We start from the raw sequence: 23,375 nt of genomic DNA on the forward strand, positions 1-23,375 counted from the left end.
TCTATGATAGACTATAGAGAGTCTTGTGTAGAGTTAAAGGAAAAAGTGCATCGGGAAAACATAAAAGCACCTTTTTGGGTAGGTAATTTTGCTAGGCTTGATGTACATGCTCTTATATAGTTTTTTTTTGAAGAGGCATGCTCTTATATAGTTGATCATCTCCTTTTACACTCTTTTTGCTAAACAATTACTTCTCCGTCCGAATTTAATAGTCTCTTGTTCAATTCTAACCGTATAAAAAATAAATTATATCTTTAAATTGATAATAAATTTTATATCCAATATGAATATTGTTTGATAGATCTTAATTAGTTCTATAAGACAATGTTTTTAAAATTACATAAAATATTATAATTACAAGATACAGTCGATTGAAAAATGACACGAACTCCCAAAAATAACTATTAAATTCAAATGAAGGAAGTATAAAACTAGCACAAAACGATATGTCAACTCTACATACATAAATTCTGTACGTAAAATATCACTACTCTTTTGCAAGTGAACCACTGACACAGAAATGCTAGGGGTACAGCAAACCCCATACAGTAACCACGCACAAATCTATTTCAGAAATGATTCGTGCATAGACTTCTGTGCACAGCAGCCTTTTCCTCCCGCCCCGGGTCGCACAAAGATGATCGGAGCCGCTCATTTTGTTCAAAATATGTCGTTTAAGGTCTCTGTAAAAAATGAGCTTCGTTCGATATCGTTAGAGGCGTTAACAAAACACCCAAAATCACTTCAGAATTTAGGCGAGCGGCTCCGATCATCTTTGTGCGACCCGGGGCGGGAGGAAAAGGCTGCTGTGCACAGCAGTCTGTGCACGTAGCACAGCTCAATCTATTTTGCGTCCGTCTTGGGTCTTACAAAGATGATCGGAGCTATTCGTTTTATTCTTAATATATTCTTTAGGTTCCATATAAAAATTTTCTCAATTCGATACTGGTAAGGGCATTTATAAATTATCCAACTTTGTTTCAGAAATTCAGGCCAAATTCTGAAGTAAAGTTGTATGATTCGTAAATGCCCTTACCAGTATCGAATTGAGATAATTTTTTACAGGGAACCTAAATAATATATTAAGAACAAAATGAGCGGCTCTGATCATCTTTGTAGAACTCAAGATGGACGCAAAATGAATTTGTGCACGGCTGCTGTACATGAGTTGCTATACCTGTAGCACAACTGCACTAACAATACTCTTTTCCTAATCAATTGCTAAGTTGTTCTAAGCTCTCAACACCTATTGGGCTGCACAAAAAATCCGATAAACTGTGAAACCGATTCGGACTGAACAAATCCGTACATTTTAGATTTTGTTCATAGATTATTAGTCCGGACACGGATTCGAAAATTAAAAAACCATGAGATACGGATTAGAATTGAATTTTCATTTGAAAACCATGGATCATCCGAATCGATCCGTGAGATATTAGAAAATAAAAAGTGTATAATATATATGTAACATATAGTAAATAGATATAATTTTACACTCATTTTTATAAATTATTTGTAACTAAACATCTTTTGCCGAACTATAGGACCCTGGTTATGAAACATGTACACAATAATGGAAATTTGTTACATTCTAAAAATGTATAGGACTAATGAATTAGATAGAAAAACTAACATTAATTCATGCATTTCGAATAATTTCATTCATCTTAAAAGGAATTTCAAAATCAAAGTGTCAGTAATGATACAATCTGTATTGGCATACAAACTTTTGAAAGAGATATTAGTGAGTTGTAGGACACGTTATACCCATAGTGGCTGTGTTCAAGAAAAACCTTATGAATTCCTCTTCAAAAACAAACTTTAATAGTAACTTTTTTGATGGGTAACGTAATTGGTGAACCATACGGGTTAAATAGGTATTTTTGTCCTTTAAGCACGAGCTTGTTTCTAATAGTATAATATATCTGTAGTGAGCCGAAAGATCCAAAGGTTCGAAGAGTTTAAAAGACGAGGGGAGATCCACTGTCTAGTTGTCTGAGTTCGTCTGTAAGTCAGGTTGCGCCTCGGAAAGACTTTCCGCTTGTTTGCCGAATGATAGTCGAGCCTCATCTACCCAGCAGAACATTCTTCATGTGAATCGTTCGGAAAGCGTAACAGCGCACAACTAGGTATAGTCGTTTGGTTTGACTTTGCGTCGTTCGGATAAATTGGCTGACGTTCGATGGGTTGTTAACCACCCGGGCCACTGCCCGCTGGACATGCCGCCCGAGTGACCAAGCAGCCCGATGGGGCACGAGGCCCGCTGGGCATGCCACCTGCGTGAACTCCCTCTTGGCGCTTTGGGCAGACGGGGGTTGGTGATTGGTGATGTCATCTGGCACGGGGTTGGGAGTGCTCTCTCTCTCTCTCTCCCCGAATTTGGCCCTCAAGGCATGCATTCCCCTGTATATATGATAAGGATAAACCCTAATGAGGTATGTTCTCTTCTCCTACTAAGTTCAGCTTCCCTTCTCTATAATGGAACTAACTTAGTCATCGGAGCACCCGTCGGCTACTTCCGGCCGGTAGGCACTAACCGTGTGTTTCTTGTGCAGTGACAAGGAAAGAAAGAGGAGGGCTAGCAAGTTGGTTCTAAGTCAGGCAATCCATATCAAGGGAGAGAAGTTTAGGGGTTTAGAGTGAACACCACCCCGCAATAATCATTTCGCACAATTAATACAGAGTGCGCCAAAGCTATTTCTTTAAAATAAAAAAAAATAGAGACACCCGCTTTTTAGTAAGGATAAAATGACGCTCCCTAATACTTTTACTTTGCCTTTCTATATGTCCGGCTGATCCACTAGCCCTGGGGACGGCAGAACCTACCATGATTGGGCCTCGCGAGTCTCGCAAGTCGCCGCTAGGCTAAAGTCTCTATAGTTATGCCCAAAAGAGGTTTCTATACGTAGTTGATCGCCTCCTTTTACACTCTGTTGAATATTTTAATATTAAAATTCTGTACATTTTTTGGTGCTAAACTTTTACAAGTCACATGTATATCTGTGTGAGAGGCTCTTATCATAGTTGTGAATCCCGTTCCGTACCGGCCGGTACGTCCCGGATTTATAAGATTCCGGTACCCCCAGCCCCCAATACCGTTCCGGTGTAAATACCGGGCCTTACCGGTCGGTACAGGGAATCTCGGAAAATACCGGACGAAATGTGGTTTCGCTAGTTTCGGCCGAAATTTTGCAGGCTATTTTCCGGGAGGGTCAGGGGGTAAAAAAAAAACCGAAACGGGGAAAAAAAGGAAAAGGAAAAGGAAAAAAACCGAAACGGCAGGGGAAAAAAAGGAAAAGGAAACATTTTTTTAGTGCGCGAGGCTCAAAATCCCGGATTTGCACCCCCCTGCGCGCGAATAACTCGTGACGCGCGCCCGGTTAATTGGTTTCCAAATCAATTTTTCCAAAATTGCATTCGGCCATGGTCTATTTTCCCGAGCTCGCGAGACCTCTCCTTGGGTTTTCATTCACAAGCTCACTAGTGTGCAAAGTCATTTAAGGTGGAAAAGAGTTTTGTAATTAAGCAATGTGGGACAAAAAGGCAAACACAATGTTTTATGACTTCGCAACAAAATCCCAACAACAACAATTTATTTATTATGATTGTGAATCAGTAACAACGTCTTATGACAAGTATTATTGTTAATAGAATTTTTCTACGTGATTTATACACTTGCAATGTTTGATTTTGGACTCCAAATGGTGAATTTTGTTGTCTTAATATAGATATTTTATGATGAATTTCATGGTATGGGGGATTTTTTTGAATTATAATTATATATAATTATTATATATATTGTAGTTGCGGTAAATTCGAAACGGTACCCGGTACCTGACCGGTATCGGTACGTTCCGTACCAGTAGAAAAATCGGTACCCTGTCCGAAACGGTATTCAGAACTATGGCTCTTATCTTAGCATTTAATTAGATATCCACTTGCATGATCATATCTAATCTTGAGATCACTTCATTTAATTAGGTATTTGGATATCTAGGCGCAAATCTAGAAGAATCAAGAAGTACATCTAGCAAATCTAGAAGAATCAAGAAGTATATCTAGCAAATCTAGAAAAAATCATGAGCATATCTATCCAAGTGGATTTAGTCATGAATGGAAGAGATATAGCTTGATTTCTTTCGTTTTTACATTTTGCCCTTATATGCATGTTCTGATGCCTATATAAGCCTTGCTTGAGTGGCTTTGTATATGAGAAGCAATCCTAGCCAAAAGAGCCGAGAGTAATACCAAGACTTTTCCAAAACACTAGTTTTTAATATGTACGTGAGAGTCTTGGGCAAAGTGTAAGACTGTAAGGGTGTTCTTTTGTGGAGCTTTGGATTCTCCTACTTGTGCAGAGGAGTGATTTTTCAGTGCCGAGCAGATATATCCTACGTGGTACCCACTCGGCGCATTCGAGCTGTCCGATACACTTTTAGACGACTCGGATTGAAACTCTCTCTTTCCTCTCACCCCAACACTTTCTCTCTCCAAATCTGAGCCGTTCAAACACGTAATAGACGTCTCGGATGCACGAGTGGGCACCACGTGATACCCGCTTGACACTAAATTTTTTTTCTGTGCAGAGTAGGTCCAAACCATACGATAAATTATCGGACTGTTTATATCCCGGAGGGGACAAGTCAGAGATTTTCTACTGCACTGGTTTGTTACCGCAGAAGGCTTGAATCTCCTTAAAGAGAGCGAGATTTCCGCAACTCAACCTGTTAAATTGTCCATTTTAATATTTATTTTTGGTGTAAACTTTTGTAATATCACCAACACACTCTTTGCTGAATAATCATAAAATGGGAACAAAATGCCATGCCAGCTCTACGTAATCGTAAAATTTTACTACTCTTTTGCTAATAAGTCGGTAAGTTGCGCTAAAAAGTCATTGGGTGCTCAAGTTTGAAGTGACGGGGTGTGACAATAAAAAGCAAGTTACCTTACTAGGATTCAAACTTGGACATATTGTAAAGCAAGGAACAACTTACCATTGAACCAAGGGGTGTTACAATCTCCCCAACTTTATAGCCTCGCGCCCTCGCGAGGGATTGAGTACTATAATCACCAATACAAATCAAACCAACAACCAAATCAAACCAAACTCCAAGGCCCACATGGTCGTGCACATGGATGGCTTTGATACCACCTTAGAACGTCCCAAGCAGACCACTGGCCCAATACCCTGATTTTGATCCACAAGCCACACCACATGGCTGAAAAGCTTAAGCACAAGGTACTAGTAGTAGCCCACAAGGTTTGTTATATGCCCAAGATCATCCATGTAGACTTCCAATGTGGGACGGAGTGTTACACCCCCTGCGCGCGAATAACCCGTGACGCGCGCCCAGTTAATTGGTTTCCAAATCAGTTTTTCCAAATTGCATTCGGCCATGGTCTATTTTCCCGAGCGCGCGAGACCTCTCCTTGGGTTTTCATTCACAAGCTCACTAGTGTGCAAAGTCATTTAAGGTGGAAAAGAGTTTTGTAACTAAGCAATGTGGGACAAAAAGGCAAACACAATGTTTTATGACTTCACACCAAAATCCCAACAACAACAATTTATTTATTATGATCGTGAATCAGTAACAACGTCTTATGACAAGTATTATTGTTAATAGAATTTTTCTACGCGATTTATACACTTGCAATGTTTGATTTTGGACTCCAAATGGTGAATTTTGTTGTCTTAATATAGATATTTTATGATGAATTTCATGGTATGGGGGATTTTTTTGAATTATAATTATATATAATTATTATATATATTGTAGTTGCGGTAAATTCGAAACGGTACCCGGTACCTGACCGGTACCGGTACGTTCCGTACCAGTAGAAAAACCGGTACCTTGTACGAAACGGTATTCAGAACTATGGCTCTTATCTTAGCATTTAATTGGATATCCACTTGCATGATCATATCTAATCTTGAAATCACTTCATTTAATTAGGTATTTGGATATCTAGGCGCAAATCTAGAAGAATCAAGAAGTACATCTAGCAAATCTAAAAGAATCAAGAAGTATATCTAGCAAATCTAGAAAAAATCATGAGCATATCTATCCAAGTGGATTTAGTCATGAATGGAAGAGATATAGCTTGATTTCTTTCGTTTTTACATTTTGCCCTTATATGCATGTTCTGATGCCTATAGAAGCCTTGCTTGAGTGGCTTTGTATATGAGAAGCAATCCTAGCAAAAGAGCCGAGAGTAATACCAAGACTTTTCCAAAACACTAGTTTTTTCCACATTCAATTCTTTCCTCTATCTTTGTTCTCTCAAAACCTGTGAGTTTTTAATATGTACGTGAGAGTCTTGGGCAAAGTGTAAGACTGTAAGGGTGTTCTTTTGTGGAGCTTTGGATTCTCCTACTTGTACAAAGGAGTGATTTTTCAGTGCCGAGCAGATATATCCTACGTGGTACCCACTCGGCGCATTCGAGCTGTCCGATACACTTTTAGACGACTCGGATTGAAACTCTCTCTTTCCTCTCACCCCAACACTTTCTCTCTCCAAATCTGAGCCGTTCAAACACGTAATAGACGTCTCGGATGCACGAGTGGGCACCACGTGATACCCGCTTGACACTAAATTTTTTTTCTGTGCAGAGTAGGTCCAAACCATACGATAAATTATCGGACTGTTTATATCCCGGAGGGGACAAGTCAGAGATTTTCTACTGCACTGGTTTGTTACCGCAGAAGGCTTGAATCTCCTTAAAGAGAGCGAGATTTCCGCAACTCAACCTGTTAAATTGTCCATTTTAATATTTATTTTTGGTGTAAACTTTTGTAATATCACCAACACACTCTTTGCTGAATAATCATAAAATGGGAACAAAATGCCATGCCAGCTCTACGTAATCGTAAAATTTTACTACTCTTTTGCTAATAAGTCGGTAAGTTGCGCTAAAAAGTCATTGGGTGCTCAAGTTTGAAGTGACATTTGTTGTTTTTCTTTTCCAGAATCTTTTTTTATTTTTGATTGAGTAGTAGAGAGAGAGATGCAACTAAAGTCAGGGCGTGATTCCTTTAATTGCCATGATAATTGAGGGGCTGCCATGCAAATTAATCCAGGTTTATTCGTATTAATTACTAGAAGAGTGCAAATCCAGGTTAATTAATGACTCCAAAGCACCTGAACATCAACAGCAGTGAGCAGTCGATTATCTAGGTGCTTCCTTGTTTTGATGGACTTAACTCCTCCCCAACCTCCCTTAGTTTTCTCCAAAGACGCCACCACCACCCTTGCCCTCCTGTCCCACCCAGCCTTCCCGTAAGCGTGGTATCCGAATCCGCCAGCATAACAAAGATGAATGCCGGTTAGCTCACCGCAGAAGTCATTGAGATGATCATGGCCGACGAAAACGGCCTTCACATCGCCTGCTTCCACCATCGTTTTGAAGAAGCCAGAGTTTACTGAAGCAGAACTGATTCCCTCTTGCTTGACACCAGTAAAGTTCGACGAGTCAAAGCTTGCGAATTCAGGCAATGGGATGTGGAAGTATGCGAGCCCTGGGGCAGGTGCCTTCTCAGCCTCGGGCTTGTTCTTGTATGCTCTCTGCATCAAGGACATGATAAAAAAAGTCAAAGAATGTTGATGGAGAGATACAGTCACAAAGAGAGGGATGGAGGGACGACTGAGGGCGGAACAGCCCAAGCGACCGCCCTATCCAAGTTTCAATTTTTTTTTAGAATCATAATAGTTTTCTCTTAAAAAAAAAATTATTGAAGTTCGACTGCGCAATATTTTCAAAACTTTACCAAAAGGTCGCAAAATGGCCGAGCCAAAAACAAACGTTGCAAACAACAAAAACAGCATACCAAAACAAAATACTGATCCTTGAGCTTTCCTCTACCTAGCTAACCAAAACAGCATACCAAGACGATATATTGATCCTTGAGCTTATACTACTTTGAAACGTTTTGAGAATTTATTTTTACCTCGGTGGTCACAAAATGTTTCCTCTACTTAGCTAACCAAAACAGTATACCAACACGAAATACTGATCCCTGAGCTTACACTTTGAGGATAAATTACACCCAAACTTTGAGTAACCCAAAGTGCGGAAACATTAAAGCAACTGTGAGGTTGTTACCTGAAGTTTCTTAGACGTGTTTTGGAACCAAAGCTGTTGCGAGGGTTTGATCCAGCCATAACCAAGGATGGACGGAACCGTTGAGTAATCACCACTGTCAAGGAAATAGAGATTGAGAACTGATTTATTTTCAAAAGCTGAACCCTCAACCCCATGGACTTCCAGATTATAGTTCCCGAAACCATCGATTTTGTCAACCTCAGGAGGGTTAAACTGGGACAAGGTTTGCTTCATACCAACAATATGTTTCATCACCCCTGCCCTAGAAAGCGTAGATTCTTGGTCATGGTTTCCCAAAACAGCAGCCCAAGGGATGTTGGACGAAACTGCAGGGGAAAACGCAGCATTCAGGGAGTATGCTGCATCTTTTGCATCAAATCCAAAGATGTTGTCCCCTGCAAGAACCGAATGGAGAGAACGCGTTAAAGTTAGGCATACGCAAGATTAGGAACATTTCTTCAAGTATGTAAGCTTAAGATGGTTGTCCCCCGCAATACAGTCATGTCATGTAATTATAGGAAATGAGTTCCTCCACGTTCCGAATCCAAGCCATAAATCATATCGTCGACAAGCTCCAATTGCATCATCAGAATTTCGCAAAATAGATTTTTTCTCTAATCTTGAGTGTGTGGGTGAACTGTGTGTGCAACTTATTTGTGCAGTTTTAGAGTTTTGCTTCTCGGACTAAATCGATTGCACTAACACCATAGACTATTTTGTTGGGTTTTGCCCATGATAATAGCCCAATAGTTTTTGGCCCCAAAAGATATATTTGTGGGCTAGTATTTTTTGTGAAAGTTTCGACATTTTTATGGCACATGGTTGGCACACATGACTTTGTGGGTAAAGCCTCTTTTGGAAGCTAATAAGGGTTTTTGTTTTGCCGGAAACAGTGAGAGAGAGCCGAGAGCAGTAAAAGAAAAGAGGCAAAAGGGAAAAATGGGGAGTGCATCAGTGTGTGTGTGTGATTCATTGATCTACTGAAAAAGAGGAATAGAAGTGCTCTTGTGTGTGCTTGTGTTTTTTCGGTGGTCAAGGATCAAAAGGGGCAGCCACTTCCTCTCTCCCTTGAAGCCATTTGCTGTGCGCAGGTTTTGGGGCTGATTTGTTCTCTGTTTGGGTTCTCTATTTCAGCTGTGTTGGAGAGTATTTGGTAAGATCTTTCTACTTTGGTTGTAGATCTCTTTGTGAACCATTTGTAAACAATAGTGGAAATTTCTCTCTTTTGTGGATGTACCCAAGTTTGGGAAATCACGTATATTAGTTGTGTTCTCTTTGTACCTTGTTTATTGTGTGTTAATTTTTCCGATTACGGTTCCGTTTGTGGGTGGGATTGGTTTAGGAGAAATAATCCCAACATATTTCTAGTTTTCAATTCTAGGAAATTGAAGGAAGAGTAAAATTATATTCAAATACAAATAAAAGCAAGGTTTCACGGAATGCTACATACAGACTTACCAACCACTCCTGTCTAACATAACACATGAGTGTGGTGTGGTTGGTAGATGTGTACTTATCATTTGTGGTTTCACGGAATGAGGGAAGTAGAAAAGAGAAGTAAGCGTTAAATCAGCCATAAGGGTGTGGACAGTGGAGGGTGGGAGGTACCAGTGAAAACGATGAGGTGAGGTTTGACGGCAGCAATCATGCGGCGGAGGAAGGCAGTGGTATTGAGGTCGGAGCAACCCACAAACTGCTGCGGCAACACGTCCACACACTGAGTAGTCTTTCCGTTCGCATAGTGCATATCCGCTACCTGCAATATCCTGAACTCTCCCTTTTTGCTGAACCTGAGAGACTGTTTTTGTTGTTTGGTAGTTCTAATAGCAGAAGCAGAAACAGAGGAGAGAGAAACAAGAAGCACCACCACAACGGCCGCCATAACCAAATGAACGTTCGCCATGGGGGAATTAGACTATGAGGAGTGGGAAGGTAGTTGGGTTAATTCCTTCTTCTTTATAGACATCTCTTCATACAGTATAAATGATACTCCAACCTACCCAGGTCTATTCAATCATAAATGGGTTGTACCAAGAAAGCAGAAACTTCAACTGTGACATTTATCTGCCTGGGTTCTAATGGTCAATCGATTTATTACTTATTAGTGTGACGTTAACAACTCACTGGTTCACTTAAGACGAAGAAATTAACATAACCACTCAGGATATTCCCATGCATATATATGCCAATGGTTTTCGGAAGAAGGGAGGAGTATTAATTCAGTAGTCTTAGCCACCCCCATGTAATGACCCAATACAATTTGTTGTGGGCTCTACATAAGTGTCTGGGACACCACGTGACGGAACTCCAAGACCAACGACCAATAATTTTTCAGTATTAAAGGAGTTGGAGTCCACTTGTCCATGCAAGATGTATGTAGGAAATGCACTACAGGATTGTGATGCGTTTTGATGGGGTGTTTCTGACATGTCATCTTTACGATAAGAGCTACTCATTTTTTTTAAAAATTTGATGAGAATTTAAGTTAATTGGACATCCATAATATGATATAATCAAAGAGAGATTTGTCTTCCTATTCTTTTTTTAGTCATGCTAACATGTTATTATTAAAAATTATACTATGTCGTATGTCATGCCGACACCGATAGCTAGTTAAGTCAATCTTTTCGATACACATGTACAATAAGGCCTCGTTCCATAAACCTTCTGAAAAAATAAGCACCTTATTTCACATTTTTAAACTCAAAAATAATGTAAATGAAAAATAATTTTTTAATTTTTTTTTCGCCGTATAAAAGATCTTAATGAGATCTATCAAACATGATCCATATTGGTAGGAAATTTTTTTACGTAAACACATTATTTTTTAGCTTGAAATTGCCTTCTTAAAAAATAAATACTTAAATCGAGTTGCGGAACGGAGCCTAAGTAAATTGGAGGTGGCTAGCCACGGCTGTCCTATTTGACCAAAAAATTCTTGGTTTGAGCTATTTGAGCTTAGAATGATAGGGGTATTTTGGACTCATAGAGTGTATTTTCTGCCACTCTGTGATGTTGTGGAGGATATTGTTTTGGGAGTAATTCTTACTCGATTTTCACCAGATTTTCCTCACCGTTTCTCCTCCTTTTTTCTGTGGCTCCTCCATGATCTCAGGGTACTTTAGTTTTTCTATTTCTTTATTGTAAACAACTTGTACTTTGCTCTATATTTACTTGTATCAGTAGTAACCCGTGCTATGCACAGGACTTGAACATTTAAAGGAGGGACATATTGAAATACGATATCAAATGATTAATAGCGACCAAAATCTGTATCTCTATAGTATTTTTTATGTGATAAGCGGACGAATTGTAGTGAACTGATCTCACATTGAATGAAGAAGTGCATATTTAATTCATCAAATCATGTTCTCCATGATTAATATACAATAGTATCCTGACCAATAATTTCCACAGATGCTCATAGTAATTTGTCTTTGTGCTAACAGAATTCAATCAATTTCATCCCTCATTGCTGGTCTTGCTCGCATATGTAACCTTGTCACCACCTTGTACTGATTCGCAACAAACAAACAATTGTTAAATATTAGTAGAGGACCTGTCATATGTGGGCTGACAATTAATATGACAGAACAAAAAACTATGGGTACACCATTTGGTGTACATACAGTGTACGCCATATTGTATGAGACCCAACTCGGAGTCCCACATAAATGATCATATTCTTTCAATTTATTTAAATTAAATTTAAGAGTCCCTGTAAGATAGTCAACTCATTCAGATATCGATAATGGCTCGATCGATTTTCGTACCTGAATTCACATGGACAACAATTGAATGAATCGATTAATCCCTTAACTATAGTCGAATAAGCTGATTTTTTGCAAGGACCACTCAAATAAAATTTCAAACAAACTAACAACTCTGATAATTAGTTTGAGATCTAAAAAGAATCCCACGCAATCTAGTGTATATTTGGTGCAAGGGCAGAGCTATGTTGGGGCCCGAGGGGGCCCCGGCCCCAGCTCCCCGAGCGTCCGAGTTTAAAATTTATTTTGTACATACCTAATTTTGAATATTATTGATAATTATTTGTGTATAGCTACTTATAATCTTAATAATTTTAGTTTGATTTGATAAAAATCAATTATTTTACACTCTCATTTCTAAGGGTCATCATTTAGCCCGAAGGCCCGCGGCCCGCTCCAAGCCCACTCGGCCCGAGCCCGTCCAACAGGCGGGCTAGCCCAGCCCGAAGTTTTTATGGGCCGGGCTTGGACTTATGAATTTTTACTCAGCCCGCCCGCTGCAAGCCCAAAAATCTCCTTGTTTTTTGGAAAAAATAATTTATTGTTTTCAAGTTGTCTATCCATTTGGGGACCAAGAAACCATCGTTGGGGAGTTTTAAATATTGTCTATACATAAACAGTGTGTGCATGTAAAAAAAATTCCACTTTTGAGGCAATTTTTGAATTTTGACCATTGTGAGCTGGTCCGCCCAAATGCTGGCCCGCCCGATCCTCAGGCCGCTGGCCCGTTGATTGAGCTAAGCCTGGGGGTGGGCTTGGACTTTAAGTTTTCAAAGATAGCCCGGCCCGGGAAAAAATAAAAGTCCACTAAGCCCAACCTGCGGGCGGGCTTGGGTAGTGACTTGGCAGGCTGGGCCAGCCCGGCCTGGCTCGATGATGACCGTTACTCATTTCTCAATTTCTGTCATGAATAAAAAATAAGCACGTGACAGTTGAATTAGCCTAAAGAATCATTATAATGTACAAATGTAGTGAATCGAAAAAGTAAAAACCTTATGATATAATAAGCAAAAATGATATAGGTACCGATGGTGTGTAGGGAATTCGTACCGACCAGCCGCGCCGGGCCGTCTCCGGCCACCGGACGGCCGATCTGAGCCGTCCAAAAATTCTAAAAAAAAAAACCGAGGGGGCCTACGCGGGAATCAACGGCATCCGAGGTGTGTAGGGTGCTTGATCCTAGCATCCCTTTTTCGTGTATATACACGTATATACCTCGGATGCCGTTGATTCCCGCGCAAGCCCCCTCGTTTTTTTTTTTTATAGAATTTTTGGGCCAGAGACGGCCGGTCGGTACGAATTCCCTACACACCCCATCGGTACTCATAGCATCACTCTATAATAAGTATATGTTCCAATAAAAAATATATATTTTTCAAGCCGGGTCCCTTGGAGTCAAAACCCTGATTCTGCCACTGATTTGGTGTACACTAATGTAACGATGCTTGGGCTCATAAGCATTACGACATGTTATCTTTCAGCCGTACCCGTCCAAATCTATGGTCCAAGTTGTCTTTGGCAAGAATCAGCTCTAGTGCCTGTTATTCAACATTGCCTGGCACCGGAGGCTAGTGTGTTTTTTTTTTTTTTTTTTCTCGTCTTTTTTACAAAAAAAAGGCTAGTAGTTAATTTCATGCTACTACGTGTTCTAGCACCTATACTTAGAGGGCCTTCAACACTTATTAGTAATTACGAACTTTTGGTACTTCACATTTTGGTGGACATTTTCTGATGTGTGACATCCTGGTTTGTAATTCTTGGTAAGAAAAAAGGGAGAAAAATTAAAATGCAAACTATTATACCTTCTACAATAAGAAATTTGGAGTCGAAAGAAGTTCCCTTTGCCGCACAGGGTAGTAAAAATATCCCTGCAGGCAATTAGCAAAGCAAACCTACACTAGTATGCTAAATACTGATCACCACACTCTAGCGAAAATCTGTGGACTCTATAAATGACACGGTAGGGGCCTCCTTGCCTAGGTTGCGATCCTCACTCAGGATCTTTAGCAACAAACTGCAGACGAGATATTTATGTAGAGCTTTGGGAAGCAAGACCTTTCGTTTAGCTTCAACCTTGTTACGATTGAATTTTGTTGCCAGAGTACCACAACTTACATCTAAGAAACATTGGTTCATAATTTTCTTTTTCAGTCCCATGAGATCCTTTTAACATATAAACTAGATCCATATGCATTTGCCAATGCAGAAAGGGAAATGAACTTGTTTACTAGATGCAGAAATGCTTTATACAATTCCATACAGCAACTCATTTGAGAAAACTATGACACTAACAACTCATCTTCCACATTAACAACAGAATGCACAGATAAATGCAAAGTTCTTCGATCTAAGAACACAAGAGAAAAAGAAGAAGCATAATTGAAGTACACATGAACTTATTCCCTAAAGTGAAAGAAAAGAATCACGTGTCCTTTTCTTTTCCTCCCTTTGGAGATGACTTGAACCAAGGCACCCACACTGAGGTTGTCTTCTGGTACGCCCTGTATGCTTCAGCTCTGTATTCTTTTTCCAGCATCCGCCTCTCCACGAGCACGGTGACATACGCCAAGCACATGCTATTTATCAATGCCCCAACGGCGGTCCAACCATACCCAAGGTTCCACCCAAAGACGACCAGTCCCCACCACCACAATTGCTCTCCAAAGTAGTTGGGGTGCCGAGAGTAACGCCAGAGGCCCTTGTCAAGATTTGGCAAGACAGGCTCGCCGAGTTGTTCTAGTTTTTCGTTTCTTGTCACGAAATTGTAGAGTTGTGTGTCGGCATTATACGCAATGACTATACCTGTTATGCAGATGACAACGGCTACGAAATCCCAGAAATTCCATGGCTTGTCAACTGAGTGGATGACATAAAAAGGCATGCAGACTCCGATCAGAAACACCTGCGCCAAGGTTTTGTGTTTTACAAGGAAAACAGAGACATTTAGACAATTAGGTCTCCAAGAAAGCACATTCCAACAATTTATCAAGGACCTATTTCAAAAAGACATGAGATTTTTTTAAAAATTCTACAAACAAGCCATTAGGCTGTCAATAAGGTCAAAAAGTATGTTAGTGCTCATGGAGTCATGATAACTATAAATACGATATCTCATTCTACAAACAAGCCTTTAGGCTGTCAATAAGGTCAAAAAGTATGTTAGTGCTCATGGAGTCATGATAACTCTAAATACGATATCTCATTCTTTTAGTATTTTTTTATCGTTCCGGCATATCCTGATGAGCTGCCAATAGCAACACTGATATAGAACATCCCCATCAAACATTTTAATTTTAGATCATTGAGTTTTGTCAGATTTTTGATGTCCAATGAGTTTAGCAAGAAAAGCCTTGGGAAATCTCCTCAGTTGGAGCGGCCAAACACAGCCATAGGTAATAAACACTCACGTGGCTTGCGAGAGAGTTTGTTAACTGTAAAGAGCCTTTTAGCCATCCCGGGGGAGAAAGAGGGACAGTGGATACCTCTTGTACCTTTTGGTCTTTCATAAACTTTTTACGCACAGAACCATTATATATACCCTTTTGGACCATTATTCGGACTGACTCAACCCAGAATCTTTGATCGGTTCAATTTGGTGGGTCATAATTTCACCCCTAGGTATAATGTAAAGAAGAGGAGCAAAGGAATGAAAAGAAAATGTAGTTATACCTGCTGAGCAACGTAGATGGAAAAGAAGGAGACCCACCACCAACTTTTGCCATACTCTCGGTGCATATCAGTGAATCTCCAGTCCTCTCTGGCACCCCACTGCCACTTTTCGCGGCGGAAGTAGTTGTGACTAAGCCTCATAGCCCACACCCATGTTATCAGCATCACAGCCCTTGACCTCCATAGATTGAACTTTGCAAGAGGGTGAGTTGCGTAGTAATGCAAAAGCAAGACTGGTATGACTGTCCAATAAACATCTATCAACTGCACTCATGATCAATACCAAGCAATTCAATTAAATGATCAATGTTGCAAAAAGGAAAGGAAACCCGTAAAAAGAAACAACAAAAGAAAAGAAAAGAAACAAGCAACTACCGGGAATCAGTTTGTTTAAGCCAGATAGATACCACTTTCTGAGAAAAACATTTTATGATGTGCAAAGTACTCTTTTCTAAGGACAATGGTTTCTATATTTGGTAACCACTGAAGATGATGTTGCTAGTGCATATAGTAGTGATGGTGGTGAGTGATTGAGTGGTTGCGGTGCAGTGGTCATTGTGTGGTAGTAGTTGGCAGCGCTTATAAGCTGGAGCATGTGCCAAATATAGGTCGTTACGTATAGTATGGTTAGCGAATCTCCAGCCCTTACCCTCTCTTTTCACACAAATTTGAGTCAAAATTTGTGTAAAAACTTGATTTGGGTAGGAGCATCTCCAATGGCAAACCAATTTTCTCCCAAATACTATTTTTTAGATCTAATGGCTATACATGTAAATAAGAGAGGAAAAAATCAGCAGCTCCGGCATCAGATGGAAAGAGCAGGCGAAGCTCCGGGGAAGCTCTCTCTCTCTCTCTCTCTCTCTCTCTCTCTCTCTCTCTCTCTCTCTCTCTCTCTCACACACACATACACACACACACACTACACACAATAGCCATTGGAAAAAAATGGGTAAGGGTTTTGGGTTTCCACTCATTTGGGATAAAACCCAAAAATGGGTGTACATTTGGGTAACCATTGGAGATGGGTTTTGTAGTTTTTACCCAAAGTAAGAATTTGTGTCTTAAAATGGGGAAGGAATGGAGGTGGCCTTATGTAAAGATTTGGACTTCCGATACCGTCATCATCCTGTCCTATATCGATCTCTATGGCTTTTTGAACGTTACATTAACCCAGCTTCGCAAATTAAAACCCTAATCTCGAGATACTTTCCATTTTCAAACCAAAATTGACTAATTTTCCGTTGACCACGAAAAACTTGACTAATTCCCCTTTAACACTACTGGAACTTTTAGTTTCTCATCGCACCGAACATCCAAAAACAGAAAAGTAAACGTTTTTCGCAGAAACAAACAGAGCGTTAGTTAGTTAGTTACCCTGTACAGTGAAATAGAGAAGCACTCACCCAGTTGCTAGATTGGAGGAGACCAATGAGCCAAAAGAGGAGATCAACGTTGAGGAGGAAGAAGAGATTGGCGAGTAGTATAGGGTGGTTGTAGCACCAATTCCACAGAGGCGACAGATAGGTGCCGCTGCTGCTATTGCCTGGAGAAGAAACACCACACCCATTTTCACTGCAGTAGCCCAGGAAATAGAGGTAGAAAATTAAGGAGGGAAGAGGAGCCACAAAAGCTATCACTACATTTTTCAAGTTTCTACCCATGCTGACTGTCAATTTGCCCCTTGCATCCCACATTTGTAGCTAGGATAGGACTCTTTTTATAGAGGTGTTTGAGAAACTCTACGGGCGGATAAAAAAGAAAAAAGAAACTCTGGTATACACTTTTCTTTTCTTTTTTTTAACTCTGGTGTTCATATTACTTTACGCACACTTCGATTGATCATGGGGGTCTAATCTCATCATCTACTTGCAAGGAACCCAATTAAAACTAGAACAAATCTCCGTATAGACTAGTCCAAAGGAATTGATAACATCTGGGAGATTTCAAATCCGTGATCTTAGCCAAGAGCAAATTCATAAGTCACGGTCTTTAATTATGGATCCAACCCTTGAAGGTCTCTTTTTTTTTTCAAATGTGAGAAGTTGTATTCAACTGTGAGGAAAACCTACACAACGCCTACATAACAAAGAGGAACCCCATGGGGGCAAATGAGCGTCCACAGACCGGACAATCAGAACATAGTATGTGCAGCCCTATTTCAAACTCGCCTAGTGAGATCAGGTCCGCAGAAAATAAAACTAATATCAAGCACATGACCAACAAATCACCGGACATAAACCGGACTAAATCTGGATAAAAAAAAATAAAGCAAAAAAAAAAAATACACACCCCTCCGTCATTGAACAACCCTTCACTTGCCTAGCCTCTCACCAATCAAGCTCCCAAGTCAGCGACCCATGAAACCACCAACGACCACGCGACTGCAAAACCAGAAGCAGAGCGGCAGTGAACGACAAGCGATTTTGGTGGAGAAGGGGGAAGGGAAACCAGATCTGAAAGAAGAGATTGATCCCTCCCCTTCTGCTGCCCATATTTGGGTATAAAACCTAAGGGAGAAGAAGGGGAAGGAGAAGAGAAAGTGTGGCAGTTGTTTTAGGGTTAGAGAGAGGTACTCCTGTCTTTTTGAAAGAAGTTCTTGTAAGTTACCCTTGAGGTTTTAAAGTGTAATAAGTAAAGAGAAATAGAAAAAATTTATTCAAAACTGTGTGTAGAGAATTTCAAACGAATAGATAGAGAAAATTTATAGAGAACCGTGCGTAAGAAATTTAAATCCTCCAAACGAACAAATCCAGAATATTTTGAGCGGTGGGGTCAATATCTCCTTTTAGTGGAGAAAATCATTATCTAGTACTGGAGTATTTTTCTTATTTGTTACTAATTAGCTAGAAAATTAATATATATAGTACGTGTTAGTAATAGAAAAACTTATACCGTTGCCTTTGGGACGGCAGTTGATGTGCAAATTCAATTGGCTAGAGTAGTCTCAGAATTGAAAATGGATGGTTCACATCGGAGGCAATTTTTTTCCCCCTTGGGAGGGTTTTTTTGGTTAAAATATTCATTTCGCACAACTGATTCAGATTGTGCCAAAGGTACTTTATTTCCCTTTTAAATTAGAGAAAACCAGCTTTTCAGTTAACAATTAAACTCTCCCTCATGCTTTGCTTTTTCACAAGTCCGGCAGTAATCCATTAGCCATTGATGAAACGGTATGATTGGCCTGGCCCTCACAGGTCCCGCCACTAGCCTGGAATCTCCATAATCACACCCAAAAGAGCTTTGTATTGTCGATCGCCCCCTCTTACATCCTTTGCTAAAAAAACAATAAAATTAGCACTAAATCTATGCCAGCCAGCTAGCTCTACATAAATTCTGTATCTAAAATACTTACTTAACCACTAAACATTACTCTTTCTGATAATCGATCAGTCCCTAAGTTGCTCTCAACAGTTATTGGGTGCTCAATTGTTCCCATTTGTGGTAGAAGATGCAATTAAAGTAAGCCTGCAGCCGAAAGATGAGGATGCATGAGGAGGAGGAGGAGGAGGAGGAGGGGTTGTTAAAGTCATTATTATCTTTCGGCGTGAATGATTCCTTATGGCATGATAATTGAGGGGGCCGTGCTGCATGCCATGCAAACAAATCCAGGTTTATTTGCACTAATTACAAGCGTGCAAAATTAATCCAGGTTAAATGAATGAATGTCAATGCCGCGCATATTATTCTCTCCCTGATCATATGGTACAAGAGAAGACTAATAATTAAAGTTGAGAGATGCTGCGGCTGTGCTTCTTTTTGCCGTGGGGCTAATGATGTTTAGTGGCGTGCTTAATGATAATAATAATAATAATAATAATAATCAGAAATGGCATCACATGGCCCCCACGGTGTATCATCAACAAAATCCTACTCTTGTCCATCTTCAACTGGTCCCCCCCTTCCCACTGATCTTTGATAAATTAACCGCAAGAGTTGGTTTGATGGTCAAGGCATGAAATTATCTGTGTTCGCTTTGGGTCTCTTTGCGCACGGCTGTCTTTAATAAATTTTTTCTCCAATTATAACTCTCAATATTTCTCTATCTATCTATCTATCTCCACTCAGTACCTTAAAAACGTCCCGCGAAACTTAATAAACCAAACAAAGATAGGCTTGGAATTTGCTTTTTCTTTGGTGTTATCAACTTATTTGGAGCTAGTCCATACAGAGTTTTGCTATGGCTTTGATTGGAACCCCCTCGCAAGTGGACGGTGAGATTGGTCTCCATGTTTTGAGTCATCTAAACTTCGTATAGCATTTGGAAAGTCATGTTTCCATACTTAGCCAGATTTTCTTTTTAAAAGGCATACTTAGCTAGACTTTAAGAGGTAGACATGGTCTTTCTTGGTTTGTCGAGTTCTCGAGGCCCAACCTTGATCTTTTGGTTTGAGAATGTGAAACCCGCTTTCGTCTCGAGATACTTGAGGAGATCAGATTATCGAGAGAAAGGCAAGCGTGCCCTTCTCAGATATAATGAAAACCAAGGACCAAAATGCTGCTCGACGATGCTGCAGCTAGCATCACCCATGGTTGGATAAGAGAAGCCGATAAGGGACCGATCGTGATTCCCCGAAGACTTGGGCATGACGCAGAAAGATGTCAACCTTCTAAGGCCTTGACTGAACCAGGCCTTGGCCGCGTGTGGCCTTGGGAGAGAGTGGCCTTGGCCGAGCTAAGCCTTAGCAGCGAGCCAATCTGGTTAAGAGATGCCAATAGGAGACCGATTGTGACTCCCTGAAGACTTGGGCACGACAAAGAAAGATGTCGACCCTTTAAATTAATAACTTGACCTAGACAATGTTCCACTCTAGTCAACTTGGCAGGACCCAAGGAGGAGCCATTATAGACTTGGTCGTGGTATTAGCACGACCAAGAAAGGAGTCATGACCATGCCCTGGCAAGACTGAGGTAGACCTCGACCACACTGCTTATTCGAGATTACTAGAGATCTTATGGCTTGGTGGCTAAAGAACAAGGGACCGCTACAAAGAGTTGCTCGTGGAATAGCACTCGCAGGACTACCACGGGTGTCACGAGGGCCGTGGCCTGACAGTACGGAACGAATATTCCTGGACAACTTGTGCAACCAGTGTCCATAATTTATTGGTCCACTTGGCCCTGAAAGAAAAGTTGAGTTGCCTATAAATAGGACATTTCCCCATATTTTAGGGGGAGGATTAGAGCGAGTTTGAGTGCGATGCTAAAGAAGTCGCACTTGATCCTTGATCTAGTTGGGTGAAGATTTTCTACCAAGGGTTCCCCCATACTCTTAAGCCTTGATTCTTTCACTAGTTGAGATCGTCCACCTAATCCTTTGCTAATCGTCTGTTAATCTCATCCCTCTCCAACATTTTTTGAGTATATTAAATCTCGCATTTCTACCCTTCACACATGAACTGATTTCCTGTAACTAGAGAATATTCCAATAATTCAAAAAATATACTCCCTCCGTCCCAAATTCTTTGTCCGGTCCGCAAAACGGAGTGTTAAAAATAATGCAATTTTTTCAAGAAAAAATTCAATTTTTTTCACAAATTAAAAATACTCATTGATATTTAATAAGTTGTTGAATTTTTTTGATTTTTTCTTGCAAAAATTTTATTATTTTTAACATTTTGTTTTGCGGACCGGACAAAGAATTTGAAACGGAGGGAGTATTTATGTCTTGTTCTCTTTGCTTTTCAAAAATACTACCTAGATTCCTCCTACTTTCAACATTTCTCTCTTTATCTCTCTCCACTTATTACCCCTACAAAATTTCAAATCCAAATCCAAACACAGCTATATAATTTCATTTCATAGATGTGTTTTTAACTTTTCATGACAATGAGAATTTTTATTTATTTATTTATTTTCCTGATGAGACTTCAATATTGGACAAAAGTTTAGGAGTGGATCTGATCTCCGAGATGCCCATTGTCATGAAAATAACACCGCAATCTACGCAGGAATGCAAACAGTATAATGGTAGCACGCGTGGTGGATCACATCACAACTTATGAATAATAGTAATAATGATAATAATAATAATAATGTTACAAATCTAGTACAAACGTGAATGAACATATTTGAGGGCATGCACTACGGGACACATAATTAAACGCCTCTCTCTCTCTCTCTCTCCTCCACTACACTACGCCCTGCAAAGTTGAAAAGAAATGGAGAGAGAGAGAGAGAGAGAGAGAGAGAGTGAGTGGAGTGCTTGCTTTTTCTGAATATATACAAGACCTCCTCCAATTATGTAAACGAGTGTTGAAATAAACACGGAGAAATTAAGCCATCTTTTGAACAACTTATTTCAATCTCCTTCACCTAAACCGACAAGAAAGAGTGAACTCTTTTTTTCTTTTTAATCTCTATTGACCAATCTTGTCATTTTCCGGTCATATCCCCAAGTAAAAACCCAAGACCCGCAAATAGCATCGTGTTTATGTGAGCAGGGAATGGAAAGGGAAGCGGGAAATAAGTTGGAATTAAAGTAGGGCAAATTTCAACTTCACTGCTTGAGGTTTTCTTTAGGTTGCTGATTTTGCCACTTTTTTTTTTGTTAATGTCATTCTACTGCAAAAGTATTTTTGGTGCAAAAATACACTTACAGGATAATGACATTAACAAAAAAGAGAGTTGCAAAATCATTTCCCTTTCTTTAATGATATAAATACTTCTTCCACGTTTGAAGAATGACAATAAATCCCCAGAGGTTTCTATGTGCATTTCATCGATAGACCCAAATCAACAATTGTCTGTCCGAGCACGGAAAATGACTTATATCTAAAATTTACCGCTTCAATAGTTTTTTCCTGCTTACGCTTCCTTTGCCTAGAGTGTTGAACAGCTTCATTCACAACCAAAATTAGCTCTAACTTTGTCTAGCTTCTTCCGTTACGGTTGCTGGGATGCTGAGCAGAAGTAGGTCCGCAATCCTACACGTGGTCGTGCTGAAAAGGCATGATCCTCTTTGTCCGCAAATTTCCCCCAAAGAAGCATCACCATCCTAAGCGCTAAAACAAACTTCCGGAGAGGGCATCTTAATTTTAACTTCAACAGCCGAGAGGCTCGACGTGTGGAAGAATTGGAACTTCTTATTCGCCCCCTGAATGCAGGTGCGGCTAACAAGAAGAAAGTCATGGCCCATAATAACCTTTTTCTTGCGCTGTTGATATCCTGCAATACTGGGACTCTTCAGACGACCGGGTGGAGCCAGAGTCTTACCTGCCCTTTCCCGCATTTCCATCTTTTCAGACTTAACAAAGGAACCAGGAGGAAACACCTCACAACCACCTTTAGACACAGCTCGCAAAGTGCTAGTCACAAGAGCCTCGCATGCATCCATTGTAATATTAGACTTCGAAGATTCCCCAACCTCAAAACCATGATAATTTAAATCAACCCAAGAAGAATCCCCACAAGACGATTTAATAGCCTCCATATCCTCCGGCTCTGAACTGTCCCATTCATCAAGCACTTCTTCCCATGGTTCATAATTGGGATCAAAGAGATCACGCAACCTAGCTATGGCAGTAGCCTTGGCTTTATCCATAGATGGAGTACTCCTTTTGCCCATAGGATAACCCATGTCCAGGGGACTAACAATACCCTTACCATTGGTGTCCTTGGAGAGACAGCGCCTACCTTGACGCGAAACTGTTAAGGACCCCTTCTTCAACCTAATCCCCTTTGTCAACATAAGGAATTGCAGCCAAACCAACCGACGGAAGATTGTTGCACTAGTAACGGGTAAAATTCATGGGAATTGATTTTGCCACTCTCCTTTTTGTTAATGCCACTCCTATTCTCTTACAAAAACAAATCATTTAATAAAGACACAAAAA

At 40.2% G+C, this 23,375-nt stretch overlaps 2 protein-coding genes across 2 annotated transcripts; both read right to left on the reverse strand.

Moving 5' to 3' along the window:
• Positions 1-7,010: 7,010 nt before the first annotated feature.
• LOC131334360 (probable inactive purple acid phosphatase 29) lies at positions 7,011-10,073 on the reverse strand. Its single transcript, XM_058369333.1, has 3 exons — positions 9,713-10,073; positions 8,105-8,499; positions 7,011-7,566 (listed from the first exon to the last, which is right to left on the reverse strand). The coding sequence occupies exons 1-3, from the start codon at positions 10,005-10,007 to the stop codon at positions 7,126-7,128; spliced, it is 1,131 nt and encodes a 376-aa protein (XP_058225316.1). The 5' UTR covers positions 10,008-10,073; the 3' UTR covers positions 7,011-7,125.
• Positions 10,074-14,079: 4,006 nt separating this feature from the next.
• Positions 14,080-17,288, reverse strand: LOC131332877 (uncharacterized protein C594.04c). Its single transcript, XM_058367190.1, has 3 exons — positions 16,947-17,288; positions 15,544-15,807; positions 14,080-14,776 (listed from the first exon to the last, which is right to left on the reverse strand). The coding sequence occupies exons 1-3, from the start codon at positions 17,235-17,237 to the stop codon at positions 14,297-14,299; spliced, it is 1,035 nt and encodes a 344-aa protein (XP_058223173.1). The 5' UTR covers positions 17,238-17,288; the 3' UTR covers positions 14,080-14,296.
• Between the last annotated feature and the right edge of the window lie 6,087 nt (positions 17,289-23,375).

The sequence above is a fragment of the Rhododendron vialii genome, chromosome 1a (assembly GCF_030253575.1).
Source record: "Rhododendron vialii isolate Sample 1 chromosome 1a, ASM3025357v1".
In the NCBI taxonomy this organism is placed as follows: domain Eukaryota; kingdom Viridiplantae; phylum Streptophyta; class Magnoliopsida; order Ericales; family Ericaceae; genus Rhododendron; species Rhododendron vialii.

What these genes read in the sequence shown, in the direction of transcription:
- LOC131334360 (XM_058369333.1), bottom strand. Translation starts at nt 10,007, where the DNA reads ATGGCGAACGTTCATTTGGTTATGGCGGCCGTTGTGGTGGTGCTTCTT. An exon ending in TCACCTCATCGTTTTCACTG is followed by an intron (nt 8,500 to 9,712) that starts GTACCTCCCACC and finishes CGGTTCTTGCAG; the next exon opens with GGGACAACATCTTTGGATTT. An exon ending in ACACGTCTAAGAAACTTCAG is followed by an intron (nt 7,567 to 8,104) that starts GTAACAACCTCA and finishes TCCTTGATGCAG; the next exon opens with AGAGCATACAAGAACAAGCC.
- LOC131332877 (XM_058367190.1), bottom strand. Translation starts at nt 17,237, where the DNA reads ATGTGGGATGCAAGGGGCAAATTGACAGTCAGCATGGGTAGAAACTTG. An exon ending in TCCTCCAATCTAGCAACTGG is followed by an intron (nt 15,808 to 16,946) that starts GTGAGTGCTTCT and finishes TCATGAGTGCAG; the next exon opens with TTGATAGATGTTTATTGGAC. An exon ending in CCATCTACGTTGCTCAGCAG is followed by an intron (nt 14,777 to 15,543) that starts GTATAACTACAT and finishes ACCTTGGCGCAG; the next exon opens with GTGTTTCTGATCGGAGTCTG.